At 44.6% G+C, this 21,156-nt stretch overlaps 1 protein-coding gene across 3 annotated transcripts in view; it reads right to left on the bottom strand.

Moving 5' to 3' along the window:
* The window catches only part of ROCK2 (Rho associated coiled-coil containing protein kinase 2), a 582,433-nt gene extending 564,226 nt beyond the window's left edge, over positions 1-18,207 (bottom strand). For 2 of the 3 annotated variants that reach the window (XM_086926333.1, XM_086926334.1), the window contains exon 1: positions 17,516-18,207. In XM_086926333.1, coding sequence (XP_086782459.1) covers positions 17,516-17,614 — 99 coding nt within the window. In that variant the 5' untranslated portion in view covers positions 17,615-18,207. The remainder of the gene's footprint in view (positions 1-17,515) is intronic. The other variant, XM_086926332.1, reaches the window with a different exon arrangement.
* Positions 18,208-21,156: the final 2,949 nt, after the last annotated feature.

Genomic DNA, 21,156 nt, shown 5'->3' with positions numbered 1-21,156 from the left:
TTTTGCAACTGAGGAGAAAGTAACTTGTTTTAGGCGAAAGTGAACAATACGCAGTCTTTGTGGAGTTCGTTCAAGTTCAAGAGTACTTTATTCGGCCAGTAAAAGCCATAAAAGTAAACAATTAAGATTCATTAAAACTTTAAAATAGGGTTTATACATTGAGAGAGAATACACTTGCCCATAACAAAGAACCTATCAAACACATGTTACATGTGCCGCAAATAATTCAGATGACACATTTTAAAAAGTCAAACAGCAGATATCAGTACATTGATAAAAAACACGACAAAATAAGATGCATAAAAGTGAGTAGTTAGTTAAAAATACTTTATATGTATAATTAAGAGGATGTTAAAAAAAGGGCATGTAATACCATTTCCATGTAACATAGCTACTGCAAGAGCATCTTCTCCTTAAGTCTCATGGCCCCTAGCAGAAAGCTTGCGACTCCGGAGCATACCACGGGGAGGGTAACATTTGTAAAAATAATAATGCAGGCCTAACTTGGACAACGTTGGCCTCAATAGTGCCAGTATAAATTTCTTATGAAAGGGGAGCATAAAATTCTCAAAATAAAATAAAATGCAAAGTTTTCTGTTCCGAAAAACTGGTACCTGGCATTGAATATCCATTAGGAAAGGCTAAAATCCTGGATACATGATTCAACCAGAATCTTGTTAAGACAAAGCAATGTAGCTAATGACAGTCCATTCAAAGTAAAAGGAGCCAGAGGGTAAAATGGGCTGACCCCCTGCCACACGCTGTATGCTGTGGTGGGTGCAGCGCAAAATGAGAAAGGCGATTTAACAGACCAATGGATGAAGCCCACCGACTAAAAATCCCTCTATGTATGAATATTTTGTATGATGAAAATAGTAGTCAGTGAAAAGCCTAAAGCTGTTCCAAATGCCTGACCTAAAAAAAAAAATCGCAATACAGTTACTCAGCAGATTTTGGTACGAGTAAACAGATGATTTTATTGGAAGAAATAAAATTCACAATACTTTCAAGGTTTGCGCGGGAAAAACATGCAAATGCTGCAGGTTTCTAAATGTACTTCTGAGGGGGAAAGAATGTCTACACACATTGGATAGTCGTATAGTAGTAGATGCATATTTACGTATTTAAGAACTGAGCCATCAAAATATCTAGTGCTCAACCCTGGAGAATACTCCCCAAACACGGTGTTGAGAAACCTCAAATAACTGCACTGAAGCAATTGTTGAAACATGTAACTATAGCAAACAAAAATATAAAATGTGTCTACAATATATATGGAGCACAAACCACCAAATAAATGCACTACATGAAGCAATTATTATTGTACATGACAGCACAACTCAACTGGCTTTGAATTGAAGGGTATATCTTAATAAATTAACAATCTTAGCTGACCTAACTGGTGCATTCAAACACACCAGTGATGGAGTGAAGAAGCAGAATTTTAGGATATTTCTGTCTATCAAGGGGGGTACCATCCTCCAGCAGCCACCCACGTGTGACATGGTTTCAACCACCATCATGGGTAGCCGACTTCATTCATTACTGCAGACTGGGGTATAGGTCATAGGGTCATTGAGCGCTACAAGTAGTCCAAACACAGTGAAAACTCTGTGCACCAACAAAGGCAGCACAAGGGGCCATCAGTATTGGAGGGGACTAGGACCCAAAACACTTTGCAAGAAAACACCACCCAATCAGCCAACAAGAAAAAGAGCCACCGCACCCAACCTGGGAAAAGTTCAAAAGAGAGCCTTAATTTTTGCTTGGTTCAATCGATTTCATGCAAAATGTTAAATACTTTCCAGGGCAATCGCCCAGCGCATAATTACATCTTGTAAAAGGGAGGACAAAGCTGCGTTTCACAGACATTTCTGACTCACAGGCACACATGACAGAGCAACCAAGCATTCAATTCAGACTTCTGTTTACACAACTGAACACTCATCTAAAGATTAATTCCAGAAAAAAATCTGCCAAAATAAACAGCCTTCTGACGCTTAACTAAGGCCTTGCAGTACAGAGGATTTCCTTTTAATGCTAGGACCAAATAAAAGGGTCTTACTCTCAGATGACACGCGCCTAAGAGAGGTGTGTGTGTGTGTGTGGGGCACAACATCCAAGTGAGCTCAACAAGTACCAGGTAGGGGGCGGGACTTCGAACACTCGAAGCACAGCCCACAACATAAAGAGCCAGCCCCACATGCATAACATTTCAGAGGGGAGGGAGGGAAGGAATGAAGGAAGCAGCTGGTATCAGGGAAAATTGGTAGGGCAGCGTGGAGGGGGGGGGGGGGGGGGGCAAAAACAAGCACAAGATAATGGAATGGAATACAGCGGGGGGAATTACTAGTGGTTCAGACTTTTTCACGCATTGCCATGCATACCTTTTGTATTTATCAAACGTGAGTATAACCTGTGTCTGCTCAAACTAACAGAGCCTTATGAAAAGGAAAATATTACACAATACAACAAAGGCAAACAAAGTTACGCACACACAAGTGCCAACGAGACTGGATTGGACGCCTTCACCTACATTACGACACATTTGCAGAAGTACCTGCACAGTACATATATACACGTTTTCCGACAGCTGCCCCAGGCACACACACAGGTTTATATTTTTAATAATTTAGATAGTGGGGACTTCATCCAGAAGGGTTTCAGAGTGATGTGCAAGGGTAAGTGTGAAAACACCAGGAACTTAAGTATTTTATTATACATAAAAAGTTGTCTCATAAGTAAAGTATCCACAAAAGCACAGATAAGACTACCCGAGGGCTCACATTTACTGTGTCAGTCACGAGTACACGCAACTATGGAGGACAAGTTTACGAATCTACGAAGAGACTAGGGCACACCCCGGGTTACCCACATATCATTGCGATCCCAAGTACAGCAAAGGAAAGGAACACCTGCCAATCGACAGCTCCTTAAAACAACAAGCACGGGGAGATATACTAGGCAGGAGTAAAACGTCGGAACAAGTGCTCTGACGGTAAGGGGAGGATGGAGCCTTCACAGGAGGACTACTGCTATTGCACAGGCAGTGGATCCCAGATTACCCTACACCCAATACATGCTGTCATGCTGGTAATACCATTTGTTACCCAGAATTAGAGAAGCGCTGGGACTGGCCTGAGCGGGCCGGTTTTGCGCTCCCACGAGGACTAGGAGCCTGTGCGTCTCCACCTGGCAATGCAGCTGGGTTGGAGCGATCTCAGTTTGCATGTCGGTTTGGCCGTCCTAAGACAGCTAGCCAAACCGACATGCGCACTTGCAACAGTGCCCACTTCCTCCTCCCTGCTGCTGTCATCCAGATGCCCTCGCCCCAAAGACTCAGAGCAGTGAGGAAAAATAAAATGATAATAAAACGGTTTTATTATCATTTCAGTTTACATCTACTGGCAGGGGGCGAAGCTCCTCCGCAGTTTGTGGAATTAAGATAGTGGTAAGACGATTTTTATGGTATTCATCTTCATGTGTTAGTATGTGATGAAAAGTTAACTGAGGGAATGTATGTGGCAATGACTGCACAAGGATAAGAGAACAGAGAGTTTATTCTATGGGATACATGTTTAGGAGATTGCTGAAGTCACTCACTAAGATCTTGGAAATACTGGACTTTATTTTTATCCAGAAAGCTTGTAAGAATATTTAAGACCTGGTTGAGGGTCTGTTTTCTGAAAAAGCACTGTTGGTTCTAGCTATGTAAACAGGTATGCACCTTAGTCTCAAGAAAGAGGATGGCAGAAGAAATCCAAGGCTGGGGTCAGGATGCTGCTGGGATAAAGCTGTAGACCGGGTTAGTGGGCACCCAAAGGAGAGTTTAAAGAATAAGAAAATGTTTCAAAGTATAGAGAATTTTCTGGTGGGGCAAGGTAATTGTTACTGTGTTGAAGATATGCTAGAGTGGAGGCAGGCGGGGTCTACATTTAGAGACTGAACATTTGGAGTTAATGAGGGACAAATACTTCTCTGGGAATGTCTCAAATGTGGGGGATCTGATATTAGTAGAAAGTGGTTAAGATGGGCATAGATGAGGATGGCATCAACAGTATGTACCATGAGAACGGGTTGGGGATGTGCGCATGTAAGCGAGGGAGTCATAGGAAAAAATGAACAGAAAGAAAAAAAGATTTGAGTCATATTCTTTAAGTTTTAGGTTTACGTTCATGTCCAAGAGGATGATGAAGAGAGGACGGTCAAGTGGATCGAATACAACATCAACATTATAAAGGAAGGAATTCATTGATTCATGCTGCATAATATATGTTCTGGATGATTTATGAATTGTGTTTGCTCAATTCACAAGCACCAGCAGTAACATATCAATGAAATTGTCCTAACAGCTGTTCTTGAGCTTGCTTTGAAGCAAGGAAAGCTGTGAAGCTGACTACGTGGTACTATATGAAGACCAGCCACCATGAAGATGAATTCCTCGTAGTATTTTCTAGGCATAGCTATTCTAGAGAAGTCACGCATTTTCCCAGATTTTCAAGTCTCCATCATGGTCATTTAGGGTTGTAACCCATTTATGAACTTTTCAACCTATCATATACATGATTAACACGTCCTGGCAGCTACCACAAGTCTGAAAGGGAGGTGCTACTAGCGGGTTCGACGTCTTTAAAGATACATAAGCAACACAACTTTGAGATAGTCCTCCAAGACACCCATACCAATTCTTCCTTCAGTGAAGTCGAGATATAATATGAATGTAATCATTTTACAACAAGACAAACCTTCGGAGCAGAAATGCAACTAAAGCAGTAATTGAAGTCTCCATTGTGCATTAGTAGACCTCGTCCTCTGATGGATACAAATGCTTAATTTGAAACAAATCAATAACTGCTTTTAAAAAGGTTGTGGGACTTCAAAGAAATTACAGATTGTGTTATAGTGAAAACTCAAGCCGCTAGCAGCTGGAGGGTCTGAATAACGAGTCGAAAGAAAATGCAGGGTTTTATTTTAAAACTTTGAACCAAAGATTAACCTGCATGGTGGCATGCCATGTTGATCTACAGACTGGCAGCACTACAGCCAGGTCTCTCAAAGGCAATCGATGAATAAAACTGCACAGTTTGAGGTCATGTATGTTACATTAGATTATCTAGTGCCTGCAGAATGCAAGAATTCCCTAGGAGAGTACAATGGTGCTACCCGAGAATCATATTTTTCAGTTCTCTGTCCTCAACAAATAACAAGATGGACATCCCAATTACTCCAACACAGTAGAAGCCAGCTTAAAACACTGGTAATTGCTGAAGAATACCCACTCTGTGCTTTTCAAAGACTGTGCTTCGTTTGGTGTGGGATACTGGATACAAGCCTAAAGTCTGCTAGGGCCGCCAAACCATTTAATCATTTTTATCGGAAGTGATATGACAGTAGCATGTTCACCTATACAGTGAACGACCTCAAAAGACAAGCAAGCTTTGAAAGCTTGCGAGAACATATTTGTCAGTGGAAAAAATAGCAAAAGAGATAGAAGGTTTTTGGTGGCCATGGGTCCGTTTGGGTCCAGGGATATTAACTATTTGTGACGAATGGTTGAAGGTTTTTCCATGAAAGGTGCTGAAATACAGAGGATTCCGATTAAGAGCCTAGAGCCTCCAAGTAACAGACGATATAATACACGGATTAAAGAACCGCTTCAGTTGATAGAACAGGCCTTTTAAAATATGGAGCTCGTCACAAACTTTGAGAAGGAACAACATTTAAGACAAGTCACTATCAATGTTCAAATCATTAGGATTTTAAAAAGTTCGATTTTAACACGTGGGCCTCAAGGGAGCGTAGAGATCAATAATGTTCTTTTGGTTTCCCCTGAGCATACATATAATAATTATGTTAGAGGATGCACGAATAGAATTGTGATACCCAAAATAAGAATTCCTCTATTTTCTCTGGTAACTACTCAAAGCTCCCTCTTGCTCTGACGCTGGCAGGTTACCACTTTGATTGAACCTTGTGGGAATTGGAGGAGACCATGGATGCTTGCTGATGCTCTGAACATTAGTAAAGTAAGATAGGTCTTCAGGTAAGAAGCAAGCCAAGTTCTTTGGGGAACCAGGAAAAGCAGGGATGCATTCATTAAGGTTCAAAGTTTGCTTGGGAAGAGAAATCTAATGGTATAGGAGCATATAGACGTTAGTGTAAGGTGCTCTTTGGGTTTGCATTATGTTGTGTAGGTGAAATAAGCGAAGTGAGCACAAAATCAACTGACCAGACACCAGAGGAGGAGAAGGCTACCCTCTTCCAGTGGACAGAGACGCCCATCAAAGAGAGCAATTAACATTCCTGCTCTACGTCTATATATACTATGGATAATTTATCTAGCAAGATCCCTCTAAGCAAGTCATATATAGGACTTAACATTTCCCCACTAGGCTGAATGTGGAATAACATGCATCCCTGGGTGCCTGGCGGGAGTGTAGGTCAGGGAAAATCCTCACTACCCAGCTTTTTGGGCTGGTGGCACGGTCCACTGTGTCACTGGGGAAGGGACTAGGTTAGGGGCCACAGAGAGGTCTTAGTGGGAAGTAGAACTGGGGCCCCCAGCATGCAGGACAGCCTCTTTTTTGGAAATCTTCTACATCTGGAAGCTGTAGTCTTACTACAGTCCCCAATATCTGCCTAATTTTGTGTTCTGCTCCTGTGGGGTTAAGGCTTGGGTTTTCTGGTTAGGTAACGTCTGACTAAATTTGGAGACTTTTTTGATGGAACAGGTTCGAGTTATTGGGGGGAGTATTATTGCTGGTAGAACATGTTCTGAAGTAGTTAGGAATGATTAAAAGAAGTGGGTGGAAGACTCCTGAGGGTTGGATCCTAATTGATTGAAAGAGTCCAGCTCAGTAGATGCGGTGGTCGGCTATGGGAAGATAGGGAAGTAGCTTAAAAATGATTAGCATTGATTGGGGAATAAGATATAGAAGGGGAAAGAAATGTAAGGCTACTTTAGGGTTTATTTAAGAGAGTGAGAGTGTGTGGTTGTCGGAGTGTTGATGGAAGATAAAGGAAACATGTTAGGATATAGTTTGCTTTATTCTTGAGGTGGGGGTTTATTACGCTGGACTTTGGAATTACCCAATACACCTTTCGATATACCTGTATATGTGGTAATCATTTTGTATATAAAATTGAACTCTTTAATATAGATTGCATGAGAGAATTAAATAAAACAGAACTATTTAAACAGAACCCACTGTAAACCAAGATATCGTTTCCAAAACAGAAAAAAGTGGATCAATAGGATGAAAAGGAAAAGCATCTTTTTCAAAAACAGGTGTTTAGTTAGGTCAAAATAACGGTTTCACTTTAGGGCTGCAGATTTCAACTTGAGCAATCACAAGATTAATTCACGATTTTTTACCAAGCGGTAATAAGTGACCAGCCAACAGACCATGGAAACTTATGCAACAGCGACCCCATAAACCACTTAACAACACTACAGAAGCACGACTTTTAGGCCTATAACTGTCAGGCGTATTGCGCACCGGCCACATAACATCAAATGCAGGCTTTAGAAAGAAAACCACAATCCTATGAGGCGGGGTTTTATCTTTGCTCCTACTCAGCAACATTTGTCCACTCAGACAAAATATAAAAAACAGTTCATATAGACCTGAAAATGTGTGATGCTCACATGCGCTGGGTTGAAAGGGTGTAGTGCAAACATCACCCTAAAAGATAACAGAAAAAGACTCCATGAGGCTAGAAATTTCACAGTGGATGCCTTTAACAGGCCTTACACGAATTTACACTTTAATAGTTCACTTCTCGCAGAACAATGATTTGCCCCGTCCTCCAAAATGTAGTTTTTCACGTCATATTCGTGAATGTGCAGCCAGAGGCGCACTTCCACTCTGAGGTGTCTTTGCTAGTCACCCTGTCAACAAAGCCGCTTCAAACAAGCTGCAAAAAGCATGCAACAGCTGCAGAACTAAAGCGTGAACAAAAACCAATCGAATGTTTTAGTCCTGGTACGTACTGCTATTTATAACTCCTCCTGGCCACAGGTCTAAGTTTTCCTAGGTCGATTCCAAAAGACAGCTCACTTGCGCTCGGCCCAGCACACTTCCAGCGCAGCCTAGGACAGGAAGTGGTGTGCCACCAACTCAATATACAGGTATCACAATGAGAAAGTGCTAAATTGAAACTCGCGTCATTCACACTTCCAAATGCGCGCAGCAACGTGCTGAGGAACTGGCACAGATTGTTATAAACCGCTCTCGCACGAGCTGAGGCCAGCCACTGGCATTCGGAGCCCATCGAAAATCCCATGGTGGTTGGTGCCTGTCCCAGCACCCTCGGACAGCTGTTTGTATAATCCTTTACAACGCAGCAATATTCCACTCAGCCGGCTCTGAGAGGCACGCAGCGACAACGCGGCCATGAGGTGGCCCTCTGCGCCCGCGCGTGTTTCTTATCAGACCCTGCGGTGGCGACAGGCCAGGAGAGGACAGGCCACCTCCGAGACTGCCTGGTCCTGGCAGCGAAACAGGGCTCTCCTGCCGTAAAGAAGAAGAAAAAAAAAGATCAAACTGAATACGCGTCGTGATGCTTGTCCATGAGGCGGTGCCAACGCTGGCATCGGTGGAGATGGCAGCGCGCGTGGGCGCAATCTGAGAGATAGCTCTGCAGAGGGGGCAACTCGTGGTGGCCGCTTTGAAACATAGGCCCAACTGCGCTGTATGTCGAGGCAGTGCAAGGGATCGAAATAGTGTTTACATTTCTGTGGTAGAACACCATTGAAACCTGTGGCTGTTGTAGTTAAATGTATATTCGCTATTCAATGACAACATTGAAACCAAGTCCGCCAAGCAGCTCTCGTGTTTACTCTACGCATTCCTGAAAGCGAGCTAATTGAATGACGTCAGGCCTCCCGCAGCCCCGCTGTGCTCTCTGATACCAGTATCTGTCCCCGTGACGCACTCGTCTCCTGGTCCTGTGTGTGCCACCATGCCAGTTCTCTGCCCTTCACACACCTCACCTCAGCCCTGTAGTGGCGCTGGAAACAGGGGGGCGGGAGGTGCTGCAGTGCCACCATAAAACAAGCTTTGCCGATATGTTTTAGCCATGCTGTACACCAGCGTGGAGGCTGTTCAGCATGGCTAAAAGACAGGGGAGTAGAGGGGAGTGGAGTGTCGGCGAGTGGAGGACAGTGAAGTGTTATGGAGTGACGTAGAGTTGCGTGCAGTGGTGTGGCGAGGAGTGGCGCAGTGGAGTAGTCAAGTGGAGAACAGTAGAGTAGTGTGTTGTAGAATAGAGTTGAGTAAAATGGCAAGGAGTAACAGACGGAGGAGAGTGTAATATTGTTGTAGAGTGGCGTAGAGTGTTGGAGAGCGGAGCAGTGCAAGGTAGAGCACAGAGGTGTAGAGTGCAGTGGCGTGGAGTCGTACAGACTAGATTATAGTGGTGCAGAGTGTAGAAGCGTACAGTGCAGTAGAATGTCACAGAATTGAGTGATGCAGTGGCAGAGTGCAGTTGTGCATAGTAGAGTGGGATAGAGTGCTCTGGCATAGAGTAGAGAAGCGTAGAGTTAAGGGGTGTAGAGTGCAGCGGTGCACAGTAGATTAGAGTGGCCTTGAGGAGAATGGCGCAGAGGGGAGTGATATAGACTGGATTGGCCTAAAGAGCAATAAAGTGATGCAGAGTAGAGTGGCGCAGAGTGGTGTATAGTGGCATAAAGTGCAGAGTGGAGTACAGTGGCGTAGTGGGTAGTAGCGCAGAGTAGGGTATAATGGCGTACAGTGGTGCAGAGTATAGTGTCGTAGAGCATTGCTTTTGAGTAAAGTGGAGAAGAGTGTATTGGTTTTCAGTAAAGTTGAACAGCATATTGGTTTTGGGTAAAGTGGCTTACGTTGCAGTGACAGAGTGCAGTGGGGTAGTGTGGGGTGGTGCAGGGTAGAATGCAGTGGTGTAAAGTGAAATGGCCGAAACTAGAATAGAGTGGCGTAAAGTGCAGTGGTGTAGAGCAGATTGTTTCAGAGTAGTGCAAAGTGGCGTAAAGTGCAGTGGTGTAGAGTGTCGTACAGTGCAGTGGTGCCGAGTAGCTTTTAGGGGACTGGCGTAGGGTGAGCAGTGGTGCACAGTAGAGTAGTATGGGGTAGAGTGCATTGGCATACAGTAGAATGGTAAAAAGTAGAGAAGCATTGAGTGAAGTGGCGCAGAGTACAGTGCAGTGTTGCAGTTTGCAATGAGGTATTGTGGAGTGATACAGAGTAGAGTGCAGTGGAGTAGACTTTGATGAAGTGGAACATGCATGGTGTGTTAGCACACTGCCACTACAGACAACACAGACAATGCATCTTCAATTGAAATTACTGATACATTTTCACAGACTTCCAGTTTTACTGATAAAAGTATACAGAGCGCACAGTCTATGATGTATCAAAATGACATCACCTAGTGTATTGATTTGATCGTATTAAAATATTTGTTTCCACCACACTTCAGAAACACACAAAAATTTGCTACATTTGTGCTTTCCATATTCTGAAATATGTGCAGTTTGCCTACATTTTGTTTTGTCCTAGGAAATAAATTACATTGTACAGCAAACCCCGAGTAGCCAGCATGATTGCCACATAAATCCTCTTACTTTGAGCTCAGAGAAAGAAAAGAACACCCTGATCTCCCTGGAAGACAAAGCTTGACATTTGACCTTGGTCTTTGAATACACAGCAAATGTGACAAGAACAAGATTTAAATGCTTGTTGACAGAAATGTAATGCTGGTGGACGAATACAGTAAAAGGTTTTTGGGCAAGTGAAGGGATGAACTCAAACTGGACAGCCTGAAACAAATAAAGCCAACAAATGGAATGTAAGATAATGTGAGATACAAACACAAAGCCAATGGTAAACAATGGGCAGAATGCAATCCTGAGGAAGCTTTGCGAAGGTACCCAAGATGTTGTTAGCAAAGCAGACAGCTGTGCTGTATGGTCGGCTTCGACCTAAAATTGAGAGTGCCATTCAAAGGTTTTTCTTCCAGCAGCATTTTTTGTGCTGTAAAACAAACACTGTCAAATGTCCCATTTAACTTTGGTGAGGTAACGTAATAAAATAGCACCCCCACTTCCTCCCCACCTCCAACTTTAACAAGTAGCTTGCGACAAAGAAACCTCTAACTGAAGAGTAAACACCTGTTGAATTCTCATGTTATCCACGCAAAGCCATAAGTAACTAGCTTTAAGGGACCTTGAATTCTGTAAACCAGTGGTGCACGCGCACCACAGAGGAACGGGGGAGGAAGCACAGCAGCTGTAGCTAAGCGAACGTGCACTGCTGCGCGTGCTAGACACGGACGGGAATGGGCGTTACAAAGGCGGGACATGCGCCCGCCTTTGCCCAATCCTGTGCTGTCTAAAAAAAAAATGCTAAAGCCAATGGCGGGAGGCGAAAGCCTGCTCACACGCATGAGCATGTGAGCAGCTTTCTAAACCCCTTACAAAAGGGCTCTTGCACTGCAAGAGCAGTGCTGCGCACTGCAACGCAGGCGCGAGCCCTAAAAACCGTTCCAGCATCTCTACAGACACAAGCCTGCCAGTCACATTTAATCAGAGGGACCAAGAAAGAGCTCCCATTAGGTAAAAGAGTGAATGGTACTAAGTGACTTAAAGGCAAAGACTGACAGCAGGTGCCCAACACTCAGTGCAGCCTGCAACTCCGCTCAGACGTCAGTACAGGAAGGTAGTGCCAACCCCGCTTCTAGGCTCCTGTCATGGCTTTCAAATTGTCTCTCCCACATACCTCTCCTCTTCCAGCCTCTCTTTTTAAATGTTTGTTTCTTAATTCAAGAACAAAAATATAAAATAAGTGAAAGGTAAAACAATGTCCAAAAAAATGAGTGAAATTAAATCTGTGTTACCTACAGAAATGTTTGTGCAGAATACTTGCTAGCTACATATAACAGCCCCAAATTGATGTACACTTTATCCTATGCATTTGTTGAAGGTTGCTCAAAAGGGTCTTTTTTCTTTTATTTCAAGTGTTTATATTAAAATATAAAATGTGCATATCAGAAGTTATCCCTAAAGGACCTGTGCTCCAAACTCCACCTGGCGGACCCGTGGAGACTACAGAACCCGAGCGCGCGAGAATACACCTTCTACTCACACCCACATAACTCCTACAGTAGGATGGACTATATATTGATGTCCAGCACACACACACACCTGATTGACCACACAGAAATAGCACCAATCACCATTTGAGACCACGCACACATCACACTTTCGCTTAGTGGCAGGCACAATGAGAAGCCAACAAGCAAATGGAGATTAAATTGCGATATCCTACAAAACAAGGATAATGTGAAGGAAATTGAGGGCGCCATACGTGAATACTTGGAACATAACGACAACGGGGAGGTGGAAAAAAGCACTATTTGGGATGCCCTGAAAGCAACGCTAAGAGGCAAACTGATTAACATCAAAGCAAGAATGAACCGGAGGAGAAACAAGAGAATCAAGGAACTCGAAGATGAAATCACTCAGCTAGAGAGAGGGCACTGCGCAAACATAAAAAGGGTCTTTTTTCAAGCTCTCCCTACAAAAACTTGCAAGAATGCCCCCGAGAACCACAAAACATTATAGTTTAACAAATAAGACCCCGGTGGTTATGCACAGAATATCAGTAGAAGTTACGAGTTGGAAACCCACGCTTTGGCGACCACTAGAGCCATCAACTTTGGCCGGGTTATACTTCACCAATAAGGGTCTCTGGTGACTTTCTAGCCAAGATACACTGAACTTTCATCACAATATATGTGTTTTTGTACATTTGTTTAAATTGATCGTCCGCTTATTTTCTGTCTAGGAATGCTGTAATTTGAATACATTATAATTTTGTTTCAATACACTACAATGTTTATTCTCTGTATCTGTAATATGTGTATTTAAGCACTCTGCTACCCACTGGGTCTGGTCTGTATTCTTTAAAACTGCTAATAAATAAATGATTAGATAAATAAAGTGTCAGAGAATCCACTTCTGTAAAAATGAGCACAGCTCCTCTCCAGCTCTGGTGCAGACGAGTGCCCACACAGGCCTACTGACTATTTAATACATATGTAGTTGATGCTTTCAGAATACATAGGGACTGATTCACCAAAGCACTTATGAGCACCGAAAGTAGTACTACAGAAGTGCTCTTGCATACCTTTGTGATTTGACCCCAAAAAGTCCAAACCTCTATTAGTAAAAGTACAAAGCGAGCAGTCCTTTCTATATGCTAGAATTGAATCTGAATATTCCCATTTTCGATGTTTTGGGCCCAATTCACAAAGGAACAAAATAGTATATGAGAAGTACTACTGTGAGTGCCCAAAATGTTTTTGTGAATAGGCCCATCAGAGGCCAATACCAAATCAAATTTGAACATATATGTCCATAAAATGCTCATCAGAAGTCCTAGTTCAATCACACATCCCACAGTATACACAACTAATGCACAGCTGTATTCGGGGATGGTCACAAGAAGGCAACAGGTTTTTCCCCATACTTCAGGGATCTGCTTCTAAACATACGGGAGCTTAATCTCCCGAGGATCTTGAAACTGACTAACTAATGTTGCGAACTTGCCACGTACTGGCAACCTTTGAATTGATTATAAGTTTGCTTTTAGATTTTATGGACATAATTTGGACACAAGACCTCTTGAAACGAATTTACGCTTTAGGAGATCGTGACTTTGAACTTATTCGATACCCTAAGCCCTGAGGAAGTCGTAAGGGTGATACCCCTAAGCGACGAAACGCGTTGGCTAAAAGGAGTGGACAGAATAAAAAAGACCAAAGAAGATACAAACAAGATACACAGTCTATATCATTGTTTTGACATTACTTTATTGTAGTATACTATGATTTGACTTGAAATGCGTGTGTTTCGAATTGTCATTTTCAATCTTAGGTAGATGGTTGGGGAAGCAGGGTGCATCTCCCCTTTCTGAACGCACCGCTAGGACACTACCTGTTTAGGACTGATTGATATTTCCTGTTGCAATTTCTAGACGAGTGCCTGTTACCCCTTGCACCCAACTCAGTAGACACACCCGTCATAATAGTTAAGACAAAAATGGAATCCCCACTCCACTGGGAAACAATAAAACATATTGCCTAGGGGATGCAATTTCAGAGTGAATTTCCAATCGTCTGAGCTCTCTGTCTGGTAGTCAAATGCTGTAGTTAGAGGTAAAAGAACTTGAATCGGATTGAGTGATTCCAATTCCTACTTTTTTTTCCTCCTTGCAAGTATATCACAAGTCTTAAAGCAAATTACTTTTTAGCCACTGCGAGTCAGGTTCCTCAGCTGCTTTGGAGTCTACTTAACGTGGACTAGGAGTTTGTGGGCATGTTTTAAAGCCAAGTAGGCATGGAGGTTTAGGTATGCAACTTAACGATACTCTGTGTCAACAGAAGAAAACTAGCCTCAAAGACACATATGAGATCTTGATGTTACTGCAAAAGCCGACTGCCTCCAACACAGCTGAGTGTTTCAGATTTAAAAACAGACAGGGGTGGGCATGTAGTGCAGGTAGTGGGCACCAGTACTTATTTTTGAGGTCCAAGAATTATTTTTCGTCATCTGACTTTGGCGTAGAGCACAACAGAGAAAGGCTAAAAAGGAAGAAAGGATAAGAAAACTGGTACTAAAACAGCAGGGGTAAGAAAAAGAACTTGGAAAGTGAGGTATAAGACAGGAAGAGTAAAGTGGTGTAAGAAAGGTCGATGAGGTGGAATCAACACAAGGCAGCCTCAGTATTCAACAATCCCAGCATTCAGTAGAATCTGGGGTCAACTCCCGAGAAAACTGAGCTCCGGCACTTTTATGCATATATTATTTTACAAATTAAGCGCCGGAATAGAGGTTTTGCTAGACTCTTTTCATTGTGTAAGTGTTACATCATCCTCCGGCTCAACAGCCACATCTCTACTGGTGAAGAAAAGAGAGCAAAAGAGCTTCCAACCACACCCACACACAGAAGGTGCTGACTCGTTGTGCAAGTCTGCTTGTACATAGCTGTGCTCAGTCACTGAGTTCAAATACACTCCCTTTAATAGAACCAGACAGCAGGGAATCAGAAGAACCAGGGATGGAGCTATGTGCGCCCACCTTGTTTCTGGCAGCAGCAGGGTAAAAGGATGCCTCTTGCACCTGGAGTGGAAAGGAAGCATGTAAGAGCGGCCTGGGGTCAAATGTCATGAACTGCAAACCGGAACAGTTAACAAGACTCAGAGGGACGCTCGTGTCCCACACCAACGCAGGAATTCCAGACACATGAAGCCACAAAACAAACAAGAATGTTTCAGCCAATAAATTACGCAAATTCTCCATGACTTGAAACGTGAGAATCCCCAGCTGTGAGACTGCATGAATATCAACGCCACCAGAAACTGGTCTGAGGCGGGGACAGAGACAATGAATGACACGTTAAGCGCCATGACACTCCCCATTATAAAGCATTGCATTCAGGCACTTTTAGGAATAGGTGAGTAAGTCACTAAGGTGCATGATTTTTATTTTATTTGAAAGGTTTTATATAGCGTTGCCTAGACCCGGAGGTATCAGAGCGCTTTACATGAGTATCAGACCATAGTTACAGGTTACACACTTGGTAAGTCACGGTTAGTAAGTCACTAAGGTGCACGGTTAATTAAAGGGGGAGGGGAGCCATGTCTGCGGCAGCCGTGGCCTGCGGGGTTGGCAGTCATCGTGGCAGAGTGGGAGTCTGCTGTGGGGGCCTCTTCTGCCCAAGGGCACCACTCCCAGCTTCTCCACCCATCAGACTCGGAGGTACATTTCAAACTCGAGAAGTGTCCTCTCCCGGTCATGCTTTCATTAGAAAAATTTTACCATTCCTGAAGAGGAGCCGCCTGCCAGCCTGCACATCCGGGTGAAAGTGGAGGAGGAAACTAAACAACCGAGACGAGGAATTAATATCACGAGACAAGTCGTGGCGTTGAAGGGCGCGCTGGGATCGTGCAGGTCCTAAAAGAGGCAGCACCGAGCCAAGCAAAGCCCTCCAACTTTTTTGGATCAAATGACAGCACTAAAATGTTTACAACAATTTCCAAACGACATGAATGACACAAGGCCATGCATGCTAGAGAGGGGCACTCGTGGTCCCGGTAGAACCCGAGAGAAGGTGCCATTACAGAGAAGAACTAAACACATCACATGCCAGTGAAATGAACATTAGAAAGCAAGGTACAGAAGGGGGCTCCGTCTCTGTGCTGCTGCAGGGTGCCAGCAACGAGAGAGACGAGAGCACCTCCCACAATAATGACATTAATATTATAAGGCAAGTCATGGAAAGATGGGCGGGGGTCTCATGCGCAGGGCTGCAGCCGGCTGAGAGGAAAGTGTGAGTGCTCGGAGGAATCTAAACACAGTACAGAACTATTAATGTTGGGCAGCAGTATGGGGAGGGAGAGCCGCAGCCCGTGCTGCTTCAGGGTCAGAGAACAGAGTCAGCGCCGAGGGAAAGCAGGCTAGGTATTAACTAGGGAGCTCTAGCCAGGCACAGCGTCGGACTGGCCTTTGGGCAATCAGGCAGTGTCAGACGGGCTGGTCTGACAGGCCAGTGTGCCAGCCGGCTTTTTGCAGTTTGTGTGTATGTTTTAGGGCCAACTAGACCTCTTAACTTTTGATTTCCTTGTTATTACTACAAGCATTGGCAGCAGCATACACGTGCATGCAGTCTCAGAAAGCGTGCGAAATACCCAGATAGCGTGTCTGCACGAGTTCCCATCTGACCTGATTTTGTAGCTATTTTCTTCGCTAATGAAAGGCATTTTAATTTGGATGTCCGAGTCTAATTTGTGTCCCACCCTGACCCTGGTCAGAAAGCTGAGGGCTGTCACTCGGGCCAGATGGAAATGCCAGTAGTGACAGCAAACAGCCCACCACACAGACTGAATTAGCAATGTCAAAATGCAAGTCACCCGGGCGAGGGGCTCCCCCGGGTCTCTGCAGCGCAGGGAAACAAGGAAGTGTCAGCACAGAAAAGCGGGCGAATAAAATAAAACACAACTTTTACACATATCGAAGGTCTATGTGCTGACGCGGTGCCCAGGGTGACGTGTCTACGGACAGGAAAGGGTTGCAGAGCTCACATGCGTGAGAATAGTGGCAGCAGAGAGGATGTCACGTGGGGAGGGGCACCCCCAGCTTTGCACTTCTGTGGGAGTAGGAGGAAGCCTTGTCAGAGAGTAAACTGAAAGCAGGGCGGCGATTGTACATGTATGGCAGCGTCTGCACAAGTAGGGGGCACTGCTCGTGAAGCCTAGAAAGTTTGGGCGGACAGAGTCGTGCGCGCACACACACACACACCTAGACGTGGTACTTGTGGGAGAACTTTGGTCATCGGATACAGCCCTCCACCCCTGGGCTGCTGGGGAGTGTCAGCAGGGAGGGGGCTGGGGTGTGCACACACCGAGGCTCGCACAGAACTGGGTGTAAGGGGGGGCACCGAGGTTCACGACCCCATGGACCCACAGCACTCACCAGCAGGCTCTCCACATTGATGGGGGACTTGGGGTCCCGGATGAAGGCCTCCAGCTTCCTCTGCCGGTTCACCATACACTCCCCGGTGGAGGCGGACATCTTCCCGGTCCGGGAGGGGGCGGGCGGGCCCTTCCTGCCCAGGCCTAGCGGCGGCGGCAGCCCCTCCCTCTCCCAGGGGGGCACGGCGGGGAGAGCCGCTCTGCTGCCTCCTAGGGGCACATCGACCCCCGTGGGCCCCTCCGCCTAGGCTCCGGGGGAGAGCCCCGGCTGCATGGCAGAGCCCGCCTCTCGCTTCCTGCAGCGCGGTGTCCCTCCGAGCTCTCTGCTTCCCTTGCAAAAGTTGGGGGTGCTGCTCCTGCAGACTGCGGTTCCCGCCGGGGTCCTGCCAGCTCCCTCACTCCTCCATGCCGCTGCGGGCGGCGGGGGCGCACTGCTGCTGCTGGTGCCTGCTGCCCGCCTCCTCCATGCTCGGAGACCGTCTGACATCAGCCTGACTCGGCCCCCTTTACCCACAACCCTCCTCTGCCCTGCGCACAGGCAGACAGACAGGCAGGAACAGGAGCCAGTGCCCCTCCGCCGTCCCGGGGCGCACCGCCGAGGCCGTCCTGCAACGCACCGTGCCCGCAGCCTGCACAACACGGGCCTGAGGTGGGATACACCCCGCGGCGGCCGCAGACAACGCAGGGCTCTCCTAATACTGGTGTGTGCTGCACTACACAACACACCCTGCGACCTTAACTTTTATTTCAAGTGATTGATGTTCTGAGAGTCACCTTAAGTTGTATCCAAATTCTAGTAAAAAAAACAAGCATCGGCAACGCCAACAGGTCTGCGTCTTGACAATTCTTATTTTGTACTTTCTGGAACTTTGCACAACTTTTCTTGTGAGGGAAACGGCCAGGCCTTCATCAAACTAAAAATAATAATTGGACAAAGGCAAAAATATTTTTTATACCTAAAAAAAAACACAATTTGCCACAAAAGTCCCTGGCACTGAAGGGAACTACTTTTTTGTGTGGATGTGTTCCATGTGAAAGGGTGGCATGCCTTAAGTCAAAGTGAAATTAGCCAATGACTGAATTTTGCTGACCCATTGCCCTATGATGCATGCTGGAGTTGGTGGACTAACAATGTGAATGACAGAACCACAGACAAATGGACAACGTCTGGCTGAGAAATCCTATAACTAAGTTAACACACATTTAGTAAAATCAATTTATCTTGGATAACACTAGAGTTAATAAAGCCAAATGCTCTGGCGTTGGTTGCCAGACTCTTGCCTTTACAAATGCTTTTTTGGAAACGGTTTAGAAAATCTTTATTATAGACCAAGACGCTTGCAAAATAAAAAAGACAGAAAGGCTTGCAAAGAAAGATAGTGAGACTGCAAAGCCAGACATATAGATACGGTAGAAAAGATAGATGAGAGGAAGGTTAGAGATGGATTGGGTTGCTAAGATAAGTATAGAAAGATAGGCTTGCTAAGATAAATAAAGACTGATATGGTTGGTAAGATATAGATAGATAGATATAGAAAGATAGATAGATAGATATGTCGACAGGCAGAACAACATGGAGGAGGGTGGGCGCACACTGTCTCACACTCCAGCACTCAGTTTGCCCCGATGCATCATAATAAATGCAGTGCATGATAACACTCTCTTCGGTGTCAGGCTTTAGTTTTTCACCATTGTTGGTGCAGCCAGTGCTGTGTATCTCTAGACACATGTTTTAGGATAATTACCCTTCTTCAGTAGAGAGCACCACGGAGATGCTGCCCAAAGTCTTCTCATGTCTCAGTACCACTCGCTGGGCGCAGGTGCATCAACCAGAGCTCTTTTCTTTTGCTTTCTACTACTTCTGCTTTCTACTGAAGAAGGGCTGAACCCAGAAACACGTGTCTCGAGATATACAGCAATGTTTGCCCCAACTTTGGTGAAAAACTACAGCTACATTTTAAGCAAGCACTAATTTTGTACTACATTTACCAGGATGCAAAGGGGCGAACTGTGCTGGGATGGGATGCAGTGTGCTTCCAACTCCCCTTTCTGTTCAAAAGGCTCCCTTGAGCAAGCAAGCTGACGAGCTTTGGAGATGGACCTGTGTGCCTGTGAGTGGTACTGTGACCTGAGAGGAATTTGGCAGCATTTTGAGCAACCCCAGATTATTTTCTTTTTGCTTTCTGCTACTGCTGCTCTCTACTGAAGAAGGACTGACCCCAGAAACACATGTCTAGAGATATACAGCAATGTCTGCACCAACTTTGGTGAAAAAATACAGCTAAATTTTAAGCAAGCACTAACTTTGTACTGCATTTACCAGGATGCAAAGGGGCGAACTGTGCTGGGATGTGATGCAGTGTGCTCCCAACCCCCCTTTCCAGGCAGAACAACATGTTGGTAGACAGATAGAGAGTGTGTAGTTACATAGACATAATTAGATAGACAAGTAGATAGAAAGATAAGATTGACATGTAGACCGACAGATAGATATAGATAGGGTTACTAAGATAGACAGGCAGACTGATAGAGCTTCAAAGATAGATATACAGATAGATAAATAGATTGACAAGTAGGTAGACAGACCAACACGTAAACAGCTAGGGAGACAGACTGACAGGTAGCCAAACCGACAGGTAGATAGATGGACAGACAGGTAGAAAGATAGATAGACAGACAGATATGACTGTTGATAGATAGACAGCTAGACATATAGATAGATAGAGTTGCGAAGAAGGATAAATAGATGGCTATACAGACAGATAGACCAATAGAGCTGCAAATATAGATAGCTGGATGGACAGACAGAAATCCAGGTAGGTATGCACACCAACAGGTACATAGGGGGAGAAGTAGTTAGACAGGGAGATTGATAGACATGTACACAGGCAGACAGATAAGACTGGAAGACAGAAGGATGGAAAGGTAGATCGGTAGACAGACAGAGAGGTTTTTAAAGATAGATATCAAATTGGAATAAACTGAACAGCTTTATTTAGTTAGGTAATAGTTAAGGGTCGATATAAGCTTTGGCATACAAGAGCACTGAAAGCAAACTAGAAAGCCTTGTAAGCAGGACAAACCGTTACATTTGTTTACAAGGATAATTGTAGTCTTCAACTAAAAAACATACCTGCATGACACAAGAGATCAGTTATAAATGCACTTCATTGCATGCATATTAAAAACAGGATTACTTTTTGAAGAAAATTTTGAAATGGGCACAATCTGGTGTGCAGTAAAACAGCAGCAGACAGATAAAGTAAGGGCATGAAACGGAATTTTTAACAGCATTAGCAGGAGCCCGGAACTGATAAAGCTGATATGTTCCCTGTGCTCACATTTGGTAGAGTCCTGCCAGCACATCAGGCTGTAAAAATAAAGGCAACACTGAACAATAAAGTAAAAACAAAAACACAGGCACTGAAGAGAACTACCTGGTATGCGGATGTACTAGTTGTGTAAGAGCGAAATGCAGTCATTCACAGTTTAGTCAGCCAGTGATTGAAGGAGGATGTCTCACTGTCCTATGCTGTAACACAAGGAAGCAACATGTGAATGACACTGCAACAGACCAATGGATGAAGAGAGCTGACTGGAAGCCCCTTTAAGTAAGAATATTGTACAGATGATTTCAGTAAG

Source organism: Lissotriton vulgaris, chromosome 6, assembly GCF_964263255.1.
Source record: "Lissotriton vulgaris chromosome 6, aLisVul1.2, whole genome shotgun sequence".
Taxonomy (NCBI): domain Eukaryota; kingdom Metazoa; phylum Chordata; class Amphibia; order Caudata; family Salamandridae; genus Lissotriton; species Lissotriton vulgaris.
Note: the sequence above shows the minus strand (reverse complement) of the source record. Positions and strands in the feature narration are given on the sequence as shown.